The following is a 15,600-nucleotide window of genomic DNA, read 5'->3' on the forward strand; positions in this document are numbered from 1 at the left end:
ATGTCTGGGGCCCTTCTTTTAGAGGGACCCATCCTTTTTCAAATGCTACATTTTCAACATTTTTTCACATTTTCAGCATGATGGTGTTTCAAGGTTGGATTTTCATAGCTTTTGATGTCCAGGTTGGCAAAACAAGTCTAAATTGGGGTCCTTTCCAGCTTGGGACACGTTGCTTAGAGGGATAGACAGAGGTCCAGCGGTGGACCCCCGCAATGATTTTCAAGTCGTGGGGACCCCCAAAACCCGAGATCTAGCATCCTGAAAAATGTCTATGGGAAATCCCATAATAAAACACATTTGGGGCAACGCCCGCCATCTGGCGGTGGGGAGGCGTACGAACCAGTGGCCGGTTATTTTCTTTAGTTGAGAGTCATGTCAATAAAAGCACTGATTAAGTCCATTCAAAGTGTTTTGTGATCACAATCTTGAGGTTTTATATTGAGGTAAATTATGGAAGTAAATGCTAACAAAAAAAAAAAAAAAAAAAAACATTTCCAGTGCACACTATTTTGTATTATTTATAGTAACTTTGACAAAGAGAAAGCAAATCTGACTGTTTCCAAAGAGATTACCAAATACTTGTCTTTTTAATTCTGTGCAGCCAAATAATTCTAATTAAAAGTGTTAAGAATTAAGGCTACTGTTTGTTATTCTGTCCTAAACCAACAGTTTGTCACCCAAACTGTTGTGACATTAAATTCAGGTCTCTACGTTTAGATTTTTAACTACTGGCCCCTCAAGCCACTGAGCTAGTGTTTTTACTGGCCCGGATGCAATTTTATCTGGCCCAGTATATTTATATATTTTGTCATGATGGTTTTTATTTTCAATATGTTTCTAACTGTTTATGGTAACCAGAGAGCCCACATCTCAAAAGAAAGTGGCTAAATAAAGCCTTTCAATATATGTTACTTCAGCCACTAAACATGTATAGCAAGTGCTAAAAGAAGTGATAGCAATGTTAAAAATGCCTATAAGCTTTTCCACTCGTGTGATGACATATTCATGTGACAGACATGGACCAATCAAAACGCGAGACTGTTATGCGGTTCCATCCCAAAAACCAGACCTGTGTCATACCTCATATTATATTAAACCAAAACAATAAAAATAATTGGCCTCTTTCGCCTGCTGCGGCTTTTAAACTCTTCCACTGCTTTTGGGTTATCAGGATTTTTGTCAGGATGGCAGTCAAGAGCTCTGGCTTTGAACTCTGTGAGGATCTGTTCTGACGATGACAGTTCATCGCATCCCAGCAAGCCATAATAATCTTCTAGATCTTCTGCTCTCTCTTGCCTTTTTCAATGAATATAATTTAATTAATAGAGAATAAAAAAATACTAAGATAACAACTAACTAGCCTAAATTTAATTAATCGTTTTTGTAATCTACCAGAGGCTTAATCTGTTGCATGCACATCGCTGATAATAGTGCAGACTGTGGAAACCAATGTTCGTTTGGGGTGTGTATTTTATTTATTTATTTATTTTTTAATCAATGTCGTCCTATTACTGGATGTCCTCTGAATGCCTTTTAATTTTTTTTTTAAACCATTTAAATGCAAAATCATAGCAAAACATGTGTAAAGGCCTTTTTTTGTCCTGTTTTACAATATACTCTGGGAGTCCATCTCTGTCTCAGGCATCCTGTCTAACTGTCTCTCTTTCTCTCTCCCTGTCCAGCTCATTTCATCTAATCAGTACTGCGCCTAATCGCGACTTGACCTGGACCATTCAAAATAAATTCCTCCACTTTGTTTTACAATACACTCTGGGAGTTGCAGTTGTTTTGTAATACACTCTGGGAGTTGCAGTCTATGCTCTGCTCTGACTTAAATCTTGCAGCTGCTGCTGCGACAACAGAGTAACAGCTAGAAAGCCACATAATTGCAGCTGACAGTTTGGAAAAGAAACGGGCAGCTAGTCAGTGATAAACGCCAAAGTGCTGCTCAAATGTTTTAAATTCAGAAGTGGCGGGACTCGGTGCCGACGAGTACCGCCCCATTCCAAGCACTGCTTGCAATGCACTGAAATACATGATTAATTTCACACACTTTATGTGATACGTTAGAAGGTATGAGTTAACTTCTTCAGTATATTTGCAAACAATAATAAATAAATAATAAATATTTATATTATTGCACAATATTTATAGTCATCATCTTATTAACAAAAGTACTATTTCTTGAGCACGCATGCATATTTCACATGCTAAAGATTAGGAATACACTGTGTCAGAAATTCTACCATGTTCAGGCTTGCTCAGCACCAAAGGCTTAATATGCTGGTGACTTTATTAAATATGTAAAATATTCTCAAGTTCAGAAACAATATTCAGTTCTTTTAAAGTAGTCATGCTCCTCCACTGCATACTCGGTGCTGTCTGTCCAGTAGCCACCTGCCCATAGTTTTGCATTAGCCTGTAACCCAGACTGATTTCTTACTGACCATCCATTCCAAATTTGAAAAGGGCATTCTTTCTCTATGGGGTATGTGGCTGCAGCCTGTGCTTCAGTCTGTCTTGTTGGATGTCACACTTAAGTTTTTACATACATCTAGAGAAGCACTTACTCAGTTTGCACATAAGGATAAGAATCTGGTTTACATGACTCTTTTTGTAGTATATTATTTTGTAAAAGCTGTCTTGTGCTGTACAGGTTTGCCATGCACAAAGTTTCTTTTGTTTAGATCAAGTAACTATCCGACAGTAGTGTCTGGTTAAGAAATGACAAATTATTGATGGAATGTGTGAGTTGGTGGGTTTGATTTGCAGTGTTTTTGTTGTTGGCTATTTCTGGATTTTAAAAGTGGTTAACTAGTGTTTTGCTAATTTGTATATCAAGCGTTATTTCAAAGTTGTCACTGTTTCTCACACTCTTCTAATGAACCCTTACAGCTCAAGTGGGCCAGTGAGTGCTACTGGACCTCTTATGTCTTTGAATCTAGCTTTAAAATTATAACATTATTTGTCTAGCATATGAAAACATCTACCCGGCTACCATTTTCCCAATCGCATGTGGTCACTCCTTCAGCAGTCAAGCTTTAGATTTGTAGGCTGCGTAAAGTGGCTGCTGCTCTAGCAAACTGGGATGGTTTGAAACTGAAACACAACAGCAGATTTAGAGGTTAACTAAAGATGGCATAACACAGCTGGATCCAACAGACACTGAAGTATTTCAAATGACATTATTCACATTGAGTGAGAGAGTTTCAGTTTCAGCTTTGGGTGCCTCCCAGGAACATCTTGCCTTATTCAATACAGTATGACATTAAATACATGTAGAACAATCTTTTCACTCACTGTAATTAGATTCCCCAGGGCAATTCTGGAAATGTGCCCAAACTTGATTTATCCAAAGTAAATGCATCTCTAACCAGATGCTCTTCTCGCAGAGACGACAAAGGGGGAATCCCAAACCAGTTTAAAGTGATGCACAATTACTACAATTAGCTAAGGGTATTCACTTTCCAGTATTTTACCCGTTGAGCTGGAAATCTGAACAAACATGAAAGATTTGTAATATGGGTCAAAGCTTTTGGATCTGAGGAGAGCAACATGGTTGCTATGGTGACAAAGCAAGGATGATGAACTGTATTTGATTTGGTTGGCCATTAAGGAGAATATGTGTTGCTGTTAGTGCATTTGTTTAATACAGCTGAATATACAGCCTACCTGCTCCCAATAAAACATTTGTTGTTACATTTTGGGGGTTGCAGGCTGGAAAGGTTCCTAACTGCCAGTGCTGTGTTTTTAAAGGTGTTTGCAGTATTTTTCAGTTTTGTTATGTGTCCTAGTTACTCACGGGTGGGGTTTATTATCCAGACTGCTTACCTTACACCCTCCTTGTGTATTCTGTCTATCTAAGTATATAATTATCTATCTTAGTATTTTAGCCATTGTACTGTAATTTGTGATATGCATTTTTTGTATACAGTTGTTTCCTGCCCTAGGTAAGGGTGTCTGCTAAGAAATAAAATAAAAAATATTATACCTGTAAACAACAATTTCAGTACTGGGAAATTCATTGCAGTTTTTCATGTGGTGCGCTGTGACTGGGTGATTAGTCCAAATTATATTGGCATGGGCCGTTGTGCAGCACTGTGTGTGTGTATTGGTGTACTGTTCCCCTGTACACACATTGAGGAGCTCTGCCAATCTGGTAAACTATCATGATTGGACAGCTTCGACTGGTAATCTGAAGTAGAGGAAGTCTTTTTGGTGTCATTTTTTTATTGTCTTATAGAACACCTTGCAAAGTTTACAGAAACTCATTACACTACCTTTGTTGCTCCTATGTTGTCTGTATCTCAGTGTTTCGTTTTTAACCCTATTAGAGACTCCTTTGAAATGTTTAATCACACATCATTAATCATTAATAAACTAGGCAATACATTTCTCAATATTTAGTGTTTAATGTTTGCCAGAAAAAAAAACAAAAACAAAACAACCTCTTCTAAAGATCACAGCATATCCAGATCACGTTCTTTCCTGCAAGAATGCTGATTTTGACAACGAAGATCTTTCTCCCGGTTAAGGTTTGTGAGTAAAAGTTGAAAAAAAGTAATTGCCTAGTTAGTTTACCAATGATTTGTGAATAAGAAAACAAATCAAAACAATCGTGATGACATGGGGTATAGCAAAGACAATGTGTTTCTTGTGGGTCCTGTAACACTTTAATTTCAGTTGATAACCAGTGTTTCTATTCTAATATTTTGCCATACAGTAGAAACTCAAAGTTATGAACCCCTCTCTAACAAAGTGAACAGTTAGCCAAACAAACAACTTGAAACCAGACACAGGGCTGCTTTAAGACTATTTCATATCCTCCATTTACTATTGTATGTGTTTGCAACTTTAGGGTTCAACTGTAAATAAACTTTTCACGATAGCTTTTTGGCAAAACAAGACAGCCCAGGTGGATCATGCGTTAAAAAAAGTGTTTAAAAAATGAAGATAAAATTCTTGAAATTCTTTCCCAAGTACATTAAACACTTGTCATAAATCAGTGCTTTATTCAAACCTGACGAGAACAAAAGCATAAGTGCTTGATTGTCTGATATTTGCTGACAGTCCTGCAGCTGTCAGTATGAAAGGAAATGGCCATCTGTTTGTGGATTTGGAACAGGAAAATTACTGACCAACTGTCTCTGTTGCACCAGGAGACCTTGAACTGACACCCGAACAAGGAGCTCTTTCTTCAGCGAACAATGTGGAGCTGATGCTGTGGATTATAGATCTGACCAGTCAAGCATTCCTGGCATCGCACATTTCAGACACTTTACTGGCATTTAAGAGATTGTGGTTTTTAAATTAGTTTCTTTATTCCTGTGAGCACTGCTTCTTGCAGTTTATATTCACTGGTTAAGATTCCCTCCTCTGACACCTTTACCTAGCAAGAGAGCCTTTACAGCTGCAAACTTTACATTTCTTTATCCACGAGTGTATCCCAGCTACAGAGCAAAACCAAATCTGTGTGAATTACCTGGATCCATTTCCCCGAACCCTATAGCTCCTGTCCCTCTTTTCCCATCATGATCAGGCACACATGCCAGCCTCGGCACTGACAGGCCTCTTTCAATTGTCTCCAGTATTGTCTATTTCAGCTCATTGTGTAGTTGATGCTTGCCAACACATACAGTTCTTAATTAGTATGCTGAAGAAGGCCTGAGCCAAAGCGTTTGTCTAATTAACTGTGGCAGAGCAAAGCTCTGCCCTTTTTAAATTGGCAGGGATGGGGTTAATTTCCCCTATCTGCCTGGGTTTATTATGTTCAGGTGGCAGGGGTTGTTTAGTTGATTAGGTTAATTAACGATCAATCAGCGCCCAGCCACCTGACATAAAAGGAGGCCTCTGCTTCTCATTTAGGAGGAGGGAGCTGAGGAAGCAGGTTGGTGTTTGTGGTTGTTTTGTGATTTTTGAATTTTGATAAATCCAGTGAAGGCATTGCCCAGCCTGGAAACCTTATTTTTGTAAGTTTTGTTTTGTTATCTTTCTATTTGTGTTTAAAGATCTTTATTTTGCCCTTGTGCACTTTATTTTTGTGTTTTATTTATAATAAAATTGTTACTTTTTTGAACTGCAGACTGTCTCTGGGCCTCTATCCACTCACCAGCCTGCCACATTGACCATGTTTCTTCTAGTTTTAACTCTGCATTCCGATGGATTGTTTTGATGTTATGGGTGGGTAACCTGTTTCCGCTCTTTATTCTTGTACTGATCCTTGAGCTTTTGTAATTGTGGAAGACTTTTCTGTACCGGGTCACTCTAGTCTCAGTCCAGGTTTCTGCAGTTACCTAGTGTTCTATTTTAGGTCCCAATGCAAAGCCCTATAGTGAGTGGAAGGGTTATCCTTTCCAACCGCTTCAGAGATGTATTACTGGCACAATTGTAGCGGTTCTACTTTGTGTCTTTAAATTGACAGAAATATACGTTTTTGCTGGTTATGTTTATTAACACATGTTGATTGGCAAGCAATATGTATTTCAAGGAAAAAGGTTATAGAAAAGTACATATTTTGGGGTGTGCACTAAAATACTTGACAAAAACATATTGTTTCAAATTAATTTATTTTTTTTAAAGCATTACCAGAAACCATAGAAACACACCTTGGTTTTACATTCTTTTGAAACAAACAATCCAGAATATCGCGTGACAGTCTTGTCGTCGTAGTCTACCCGTTCAATTTGGAGTGCTGCCTCTCCTGCTCTCTTGAAGGAAGGAACTTTTCTTTCCCAAAATTAAAGAAATCAGTTAATGGTCAAAACAAAGAGCCATCTTCCAAATGGAAATAGGCCTAAACATCTCTCCTGCTTCTTCATCATGATGCGCTTTCTTCTTTCTTTTCCTGCTCAATCGCTGTCAGAAAGAGAAAAAATGTTACTCATGCTTCCCAAATAAATGGCAATGCAGTGGCAAAACAATGAATTGGTAATAATAACTATAAGAAGAATGTAGGCCATTGTTTTGGTATTGACAGTGTTGTTGTGCTGGTGGTAGAGCTAGTGTTTGGTATTGACAGTGTTGTTGTGCTGGTGGTAGAGCTGGTGTTTGGTATTGACAGTGTTTTGTAGAGCTGGTGTTTGGTATTGACAGTGTTTTGTAGAGCTGGTGTTTTGTAGTGCTGGTGGTAGAGCTGGTGTTTGGTATTGACAGTGTTGTTGTGCTGGTGTTTGGTATTGACAGTGTTGTTGTGCTGGTGGTAGAGTTGGTTTTCAGAAATTGAGCAGTCTTAACAGCCTTATTAAACATAGTCAGTCTTACTATGCACGGGTCTCACCCCGCCACTGTTTTAAAAAGACTGTAAAACACTGCAGTTTATACAAAATGATCATTCACCATGTATTATATAAGTAATAATGTACTCCCAACTGTGCATAATAGGCTGTGATTCTATTGTAGATTTCTGGTGATATATAAATCCAGAGAGTGCTAGCTTTGATCCAATCCAAATTGGATTGACATTCTAATAAGCTTTCTTCCTCTTACTTTTTGTATATTTTATTTACAAGTGGTATGTAAATGCCTACACAGAAAAGTATGTAGGTAGTATGTAGGTAGTATAAGTTGTAGGTTGCTAATAATAAGTACCGAAGCTGGGATAGAAATTGAATTATTTGAGAGCTATCCTTCAAAGAACAAAAACAAAACATTATACACATGTGATAAATTTTATTCAGGTTTTAACAAAATATTGCAGTTAACCTCCTCGCATTTTAGTTGTGGCACTTCTATAAAGTCCCCATAAGGACGTTGCACCATAATTCAGATGTATTGTCAGATTCACAGTGTCATCCCTCTCAATTAGTGCAAGACAACTATAGTAAGCTCTTTAATCCTTTGTATGGATTGAGAAGATTTGCTGAAGTAACATGTGCTCAATTACAGTATTAATTCAGTGTATTCATGGTCTCATTAAAATACTCATTTAAGTTAGTATAACTGAAAAGCATGGACCTTGAGTTATCGGTTTATGATTGCAATGAAAAGTGATACTGCACAAACAATGAATGTGTCTGTTTATAATGAAGAAGGTCGTTTCTGGTGAGACTAGCAGTATCGCAAGGTTTTCCAGGTTTGCAGTTTATGGCTTCCTGTAAATATTATTTCTTGGTACATTTTAAACCTCATCCAGCTAGATTTGGTATTGTGGTTTCCACACCACAGCCTTAAAAGCTGTTGGATAGTGTCAGCAGAAGGAAGATCAATAAGCTTCTTCAAATGACTCATCACTGCAATAAGAATGAGTGTGACTGATGCTTCCTAAAGGACAGTGTCTGTGTGATATAGGGCTAACATGTGTACAGTGTCTGTGTGACACAGGGCTGGCATGAGTACCCATGGCTCTACTTACTCTCCTTCGTAGGCAGGGGGTTCTTTTCTTTTGTCTCTGTCTTTTTCAGCTTGGCCTTGTCAAAGCCTTCTATTTCTCCCAGGTCGGGTTTGTCAGACATTTTGGCTTTGAATGAAAACAACAAGAGCACACTGGTTAAACATCGGCGTCCACCATCTTAAAGAGCAGGAAGTTTGGAGCAGGCTGGTAATTATACCAGGATCATTTACAGTAAATACATGCTCCTCTGAAAATCCCCTTAGTAACCTGATCTGGTGTGTGCACATCTCTTCTGCCATGTTGTCATAGAGAATGCATTAACCAGCCCTCGATATGTTGGTCAAATGGTTTTATTAAATCTTTTTTTGTAGGTGGTTTTCTGATTGGGAAAGTCATATAAACAATTCTACAATTGCAATGCTACCCAATTATTTAAATGCTCCCTGGTCCCAATTAGTTTGGATAATAAAAATGTTACTGTAATAATTAGGGTTATGATACAATGGCTTTCACTTGGGGAAAATACTACGTCTCGCACAGGGGTTTTCAAACAGGGCGTTGCAGAGAACTGCTGCTCAAGGATTACACTCTAAAACATTTCTATCGGTTACAAAGCTGCACTCTTAACATTGCAGAAAAGCAGTAGATTGCTAAATGAAATAGGGAATTGCAAGCTATTCTCTTTTAATGTATTTCTAATATTTGCACATTTCTATCTTTTATTAAGTGTGCCCTCATGTTTATCATGATGCTGACACAACACTGAAGCGATTGATTAGTCTGCAGCTTTCTGTGCACACCTTCTTGCCTATCCACATGGTATACCTTCCCCAGGATTAGCTATGGGTACAAACCTGTTCTCCCCTAGAAAAAATGACATCTTTATCCTCTTGTGGTGGTTTTATTATCCTGATTACAATTTTATAGAAACAGCTACAATTGCTGATAGCCCTCGTACGTGCTTATAAAGCAAATCATTCTTAAATATGAAAAATTTGATTATTGGGGTCTATTTTAATGAGCTCAGCTGTTGTAGATATAAGTACTGCAGCTCTTTAACTCTACTATACATCTAGATGGGCTTCTCCAGCTTATAACAATACTACAATAATAAAAAAAAAATCAGGTTTCTAAAATGCAGGGGTTGACAGTATTAAGATCTGACACTGTTCAGACCCATTGTATCTTTCAAAACATGGAAACGACAACAGACCCATGTGATTATTCATCACCAGTAAAGAATTGTTCTTGGAGGCACTGCTGCCCTTTGTCATAAATCAGTCTCTTCGCTGGGAGGGAGGGAGTCACCCAAATAACAGAACCACAGCCTTTGTTTTCGCTGTCTAAACAAGGGGAATCACTTTCTTATGACCTTGATTCCTTTTTTTTTTAATTTTTTTAAAAAAAATAAAAATGTTTGATTTGATTATATATATTTTTTTTCTTTCTGATGACAAAGGATAAGTCAAGGAAAAAAAAAACATTTCACAATATCATCTGCAGATTTATCATCATAATATTTAACAAAAAAAATACTATTTTACTATGTGCATTTATTTCTTATAAAAGCATGAAAATAAAGCATCCACATTTAAAAACTAGAACATAAAGCAATGAAACATTCTTACCTTTTTGGCTGTTATTTCTTGAAGGGAGAAAGTCGGTGTGTGGTGCTTCTTGGGCGTGGGTTTGAGAGCTGCACATTACTCTCCCCACCTCCCTTGGTATTAATATTCATGTCGTGGAGAGGAGTGGCTTTCAGGAAATCCGCTCAGCCTGCTGCAAGGAACACCCTGTGCTGCTGCATTCTTGGAATATTTGGGAGGAGCAACTGCACTGATGATTACACACAAAGACAACCAGCGAGCTGCAATGCTGGGTCACCATCTCAATGTGGATGATCTCCCTTTCTGAAATCCTTGGTGATTCAATACGTGCCCTTTTTTAATGCACAGAAAGGTGGATAGAAAGGTTACTCTGATTTTTTTTAAATATGCAAAGGCAGTTCCAAATCCATAACTGTGCACAAGATGTAATCAGAGCTGGTATTGCGGATAAGTGACATAGGCAGCTGAAATTGTATCAAATAATGGGAGCAGGGAAAAAATGTGTGAATAATACTGTCCTGTGGTAGTGATATACAGCCTTATAAAATGGGTATTTTAAATACTCTATCCTAATTGGCCAAAATAGATCACATGGGGTGTTTATTACATACATTAGAATTTAAAAACAAAAACGGCAGACATATTGGAATTTATCGCATTAAACATGACCGACAAGATTTATGTAAATGTGGAACTTTTGGGAAACCGAAGTGTACATGAGATATTGAATGAATCTGAACCAGACACCAAAGATTAATTAAAGTAGTGGGGGGCAAAAAAAGGCAAAAGTATTCAAATAAGTTCAAAACTCGCCATTAAGATCACTCTGTTCCTTCTCCCTGAACTACGGCATTTCCCTTCCCATATTGAAAATAAATAGTTTAAAAAATATCTCTGAAACTTTCAGCTTTTCACAAAATATTTGGGTCCCTCTTAAATGAGACTTTGGGGTTAAAAGATGTTTTGTTGCCTGCCTGCTGCCACCGGACCCACCCCCTGCGCAGCTATGTGATCTGATGCTGATCATTTATAAATTAAATCTCGACAGTTCCTGCCTTACCTTTTAAATGTGTCCAGGTACGATGGTATCATGTCTTCTGTTGTGCCCTGCATTGTTTTAAATTGTTTCAGGCCCAGTAGTTCTCCACATTACCAAGCTGTAAATTGCAAAGTCAATTTGATAAATAAACGGGTATTCCATGCAAATAACGTCTTTCCCGTCACTGTGAGGCTGTAGCACAAATCTGTTATGGATACCTCCTGTTACTATCCTGGATAACAAAGGATGATTAAAAAATAAATAAATAAATAAATATAAAACGCACTCTCACCTGATACTGTTGCAGGTCTTGTGAGGAAGGGTCTGCGTGATTTAAAGGCAGTCTTATTTGTGCTGCGTGTTTTAAAGGCAGACTCATTTGTGCTGTGTCATGGTGAAAATGGGCAGTAATATTTTATTTAAAATGTAATGAATAAACCAAAAATTACAAGAAGTGTAATGAATCAAAACTGCACTTTCAATGGCAATGTTCAATTCAATATCTGAAATGATAATGCTTTTTTTTTTTTTTTTTTTTTTTTTTTTTTTTAAATGTTTTAATGTTTTTAATGTCAGGCAGAGGTGGAAGGATATTTAATAAAAATTACTTTTTTGTTAATTAAAACATGTTTGTATGTTTTTTTTTGTTTGTTTTTTGTAATGTTGGTTGATCCATTTTATAAGCGCAATAAGCCACTTCAGGGTGTGGGATATACTCTGATATCCACATACCCCGGGCGGTTAAAGCCACACGACTTCGCCTCGTGACTTACAGCGCACCTGGAGCGTGTGGAGATTAGAATATATCCCACACCCTGTCATGCCTTATTGCTGTTACTCCAGTTTGGATTAGGGTTACCAGACTTCCCAGGAAAACTATTATTGTCCCAGCTTTCAGCTTTAACCTTTTGTCCCAGTTGGAATCAGTAAAACTGTTTAATCGTCCCAGTTTTGCCATTTTGTATTCACTTTTTTTTTTTTTTTTAGAAGCGCAAAACTGTAGCAGTGTTGACAGCATAGTAATTTATTATACAACAATAAAATAATCTTATGGATTACTTGTTTAATATTTCTGATTATGTATTTAATAATTAATGTTCTGTATAACTACCTTGGGCTTAGCTAGTTTTATTTAAACAAATAAAAGAAAATTCTTGGTAATGTTAGCTTATTTAAGTTACTCCCTATGGTGTTTTGATTAACATAGCCATTTTTTTCATGATTACACTATGTAACACAATTTTTGTTCCTGGGTAGTAAGTGTTATTTCCTAATTGCTTATGCCTTACAGTATAAGTATAATACATATAATACGTATTTACAATATAATCATAAATCTCGAAAAACTACTCACTTCTAAATCTTTTGTAGTCATTTTTGTATTACTTTAGTATAAATACATATTCATTTGGATTCATATGTTGTTTTTTTCTGACTTTATATGAACGAAAAGGCACACATTTGCCTGTTTTTCCATTGGAAATAGTGATATTTTGAAATATCACTCTCCTGGTCACAAAAGCAAAGTTTGTGGGGAATAATAGCCATTTTCTATACTTTTGAGGCATAAGCAATTAGGAAATAACACTTGCTACCCAGGAACAAAAAAAGAAAAATAATAATAATTGTTACACAGTGTTATCTATGCTTTCAACTGTATAAACTTGTCTATAAACACTTAATATTTCATGATACAATACATGTACTTATATAAGATGATAATCAGAAGTGAATTGCATTCAAAAATTTAATTTTTAAATGATAATGTAAATCTTGTCAATTTCAATGAAATGGTTACCAAAGCAAGGGGATTTCAGTCTGAAGCCCAATCAATGTGTATAACACGGTGTTAGAACACTGGCCTAAGTATAAAAGTGTCTTTGTTAGATGTTCTCTGAGTTAACTAGCATGTTACCTAATTAACCTTTTGTCACTAATTATTGTTAACAGGTGAGGGTCCATTATTACTATAAATATAGGTAGCATAGGCACAAGTTTGTCATTCCTGAACGTAAAGGAGCAGAAAATGGCAAAACATGCTCAGTTAAGCAAAGAAATGAATGTCAATCTTTAAGACAAATTGCAAGAACTTTGCAAGTGTCTGTAACAGATGTGTCCAAAACCATCAAACGATTTGAAGAAACTGGCACTCATGAGGACCGTACAAGGTCAGGCAGGCCAAGGGTGACCTCAGACTCAGAGAACAAGTTCATTTGAGTCACAAGTCTGCGAAACCGGCGATTAACTGCCCCTGAAATACAAGCTCAGCTAAATGCTACTAGAAGTACAGATGTTTCAACATCAACTGTTCAGAGGAGATTGCGTGAAGATGGCCTAACTGGAAGAATTGCTGCAAAGAAACCATTGTTAAGAGTGCAGAATAAGAGGAAGAGACTTGTCTGGGCCAAAAAAAACAGAAACTGGACATTTGAGGAGTGGAAGTCAGTCTTATGAACCGATGTCCAAATTTGAAATATTTCGGTCCTACCACCAAGTATTTGTAAGACGCAGAGAGGGTGAGCGCATGAGTTCTGCATGTGTGGTTCCCACTGTGAAGCATGGAGGAGGCAGTGTCATGGTCTGGGGTTGCTTTGCTGGTGACAGAGTTGGTCATCTTTACCAAGTCCATGGCAAGCTCAACCAGCATGGCTATCATAGCGTACTTCAGAGGCATGCCATTCCATCAGGATTACAGCTAGTTGGGCAGTCCTTTACTCTTCAGCAAGATAATGACATGAAACACACCTCAAAGTTATGCAAGAACTATTCAGCGAAGAAGGAAAGTGAAGGACAACTCAATCTAATGACCTGGCCTGCCCAGTCTCTACACCTCAATCCCATAGAACTTGTATGGGACGAACTGGACAGAAGTAAAAGCAAAGCTACCCACAAGTGCCCTACATCTCTGGGAATTGCTGCAGAAGAGCTGGGAAGACATGTTGGGTGATTTCCTGCTGAAACTTGTTAAACGAATGCCTCGTGTTTGTGAGGTTGTTATTAAGGCAAAGGGTGGCTATTTTGATTTAGAGAGAATTATCAATTTTCGTGAACATTGCTTTGATAGTCCTTATGTTTTATTTTGTATATTGTAACACATGTTTTCATTTTCAAGTATTTACAGAAACGTATACGACGTAAAACATTGCCAATTTTGAAAAAAAAAAACGAGTTTCCAGCAAGTGTACTCAAACTTTTGACTGGTACTGTGTGTGTGTGTGTGTGTGTGTGTGTGTGTGTGTGTGTGTATATATATATATATATATATATATATATATATATATATATATGATATATTATATATATATATATATATTTCTCTAGAGTCGCATGCTACGATGCAAAAGTTCAAAATCCTTTCAGCCAAACTTTCAATTTAGATGGCTTACCAAAAGAATTTCCGTAGAGACATTCGTGTTCGCACTCTTGTTATTTTCATCAAAAGGATCAATTGTACAGCCCTCGCTTGTTTATTTTCTTCAAAAAAATCTATTTATTAGTTTAAAACATGACTATAAAAACAAACAAACAAACAAACAATACGATTTGACATGATAGTGTCGAAACTTGTTGTTTGTTTGTTTTTATAGTCATGTTTTACACTAATAAAGAGATTTTTTTTAAATGTAAAATTATGTTAACTAGGAAAAACTTTGTTTTTATTTGCTCTTACGCTGGTACTTACAGAGATACCTATTGGTAAGCATCTAACATTCGTAAATTTTAACTTTTAAACCGACTTTCTTAAAACTTGAAAACGTACTACATCTCTGAGATGAGATGATTACATTAATGGATTATGACTAGTCGTGGAGCAATTATGGTTAATACCAACGATGCTAGTGCATGAAGTACCTAAGATATATATATATATATATATATATATATATATATATATATATATATATATATATATATATATATATATATATATATACACACACACACATATATATATATATATATATACACACACACACACACACACACACATACACACACACAGTGCCTATAGAAAGTCTACACCCTGTTTAACTTTTTTCACATTTTGTTGTGTCAGTGCCTCAGTTTCATGCATATAAATGAGGATTTTTTCCACTTATCTACACACCATGCTCCGCACTGTTAAAGGGAGAAAAGCTTTTATTGAGAAAAAAAATATATATTAAAAATACAAATTGGATAGTCTCCACTCCCCTGAGTTAATACTTGGTGGAAGCACCTTTGGTAGCAATTACAGCTGTGAGTCTGTTGGGATAAGTCTCTACCAACTTTGCACACCTAGATTTGCCAATATTTGACCAAAACTGTTCAATCTCTATCAAGTTCCTTGGGGAGTGTTAATGAACCGCAATCTTCAAGTCATGCCACAAATTTTAGATTTGATTTAGGTTGGAGTTCTGACTGGGCCACTCAGGGACATTTACCTTCTTGTTCCTTAGCCACTCCAGTGTAGCTTTGGCTATGTGCTTTGGGTTGTTGTCATGCTGAAAGGTGAACTTCCGTACCAATTTCAGCTTTCTTGCAGAGGACAGCAGGTTTACCTTAAGGACTTCTCTGTACTTTGCTCCATTCATTTTCCCTTCTATCCTGACAAGTGCCCCAGTCCCTGCCAATAAGAAACATCC

General features: G+C 36.9%; 1 protein-coding gene across 1 annotated transcript; it reads right to left on the reverse strand.

Moving 5' to 3' along the window:
• Positions 1-6,549: 6,549 nt before the first annotated feature.
• LOC121324043 (thymosin beta-10-like) lies at positions 6,550-10,087 on the reverse strand. Its single transcript, XM_041265439.1, has 3 exons — positions 9,958-10,087; positions 8,351-8,455; positions 6,550-6,855 (listed from the first exon to the last, which is right to left on the reverse strand). The coding sequence occupies exons 1-3, from the start codon at positions 10,031-10,033 to the stop codon at positions 6,818-6,820; spliced, it is 219 nt and encodes a 72-aa protein (XP_041121373.1). The 5' UTR covers positions 10,034-10,087; the 3' UTR covers positions 6,550-6,817.
• Between the last annotated feature and the right edge of the window lie 5,513 nt (positions 10,088-15,600).

This window comes from Polyodon spathula, chromosome 12 (assembly GCF_017654505.1).
Source record: "Polyodon spathula isolate WHYD16114869_AA chromosome 12, ASM1765450v1, whole genome shotgun sequence".
NCBI classification, from domain to species: domain Eukaryota; kingdom Metazoa; phylum Chordata; class Actinopteri; order Acipenseriformes; family Polyodontidae; genus Polyodon; species Polyodon spathula.

Bases quoted from the DNA above. Each gene is read 5' to 3' on its own strand.
- LOC121324043 (XM_041265439.1), bottom strand. From the start codon at position 10,033: ATGTGCAGCTCTCAAACCCACGCCCAAGAAGCACCACACACCGACTTT. The intron at 8,456-9,957 runs GTAAGAATGTTT...TTTCATTCAAAG, and splicing joins AAGAAATAACAGCCAAAAAG to CCAAAATGTCTGACAAACCC. The intron at 6,856-8,350 runs GTAAGTAGAGCC...TCTTTCTGACAG, and splicing joins CCCCCTGCCTACGAAGGAGA to CGATTGAGCAGGAAAAGAAA.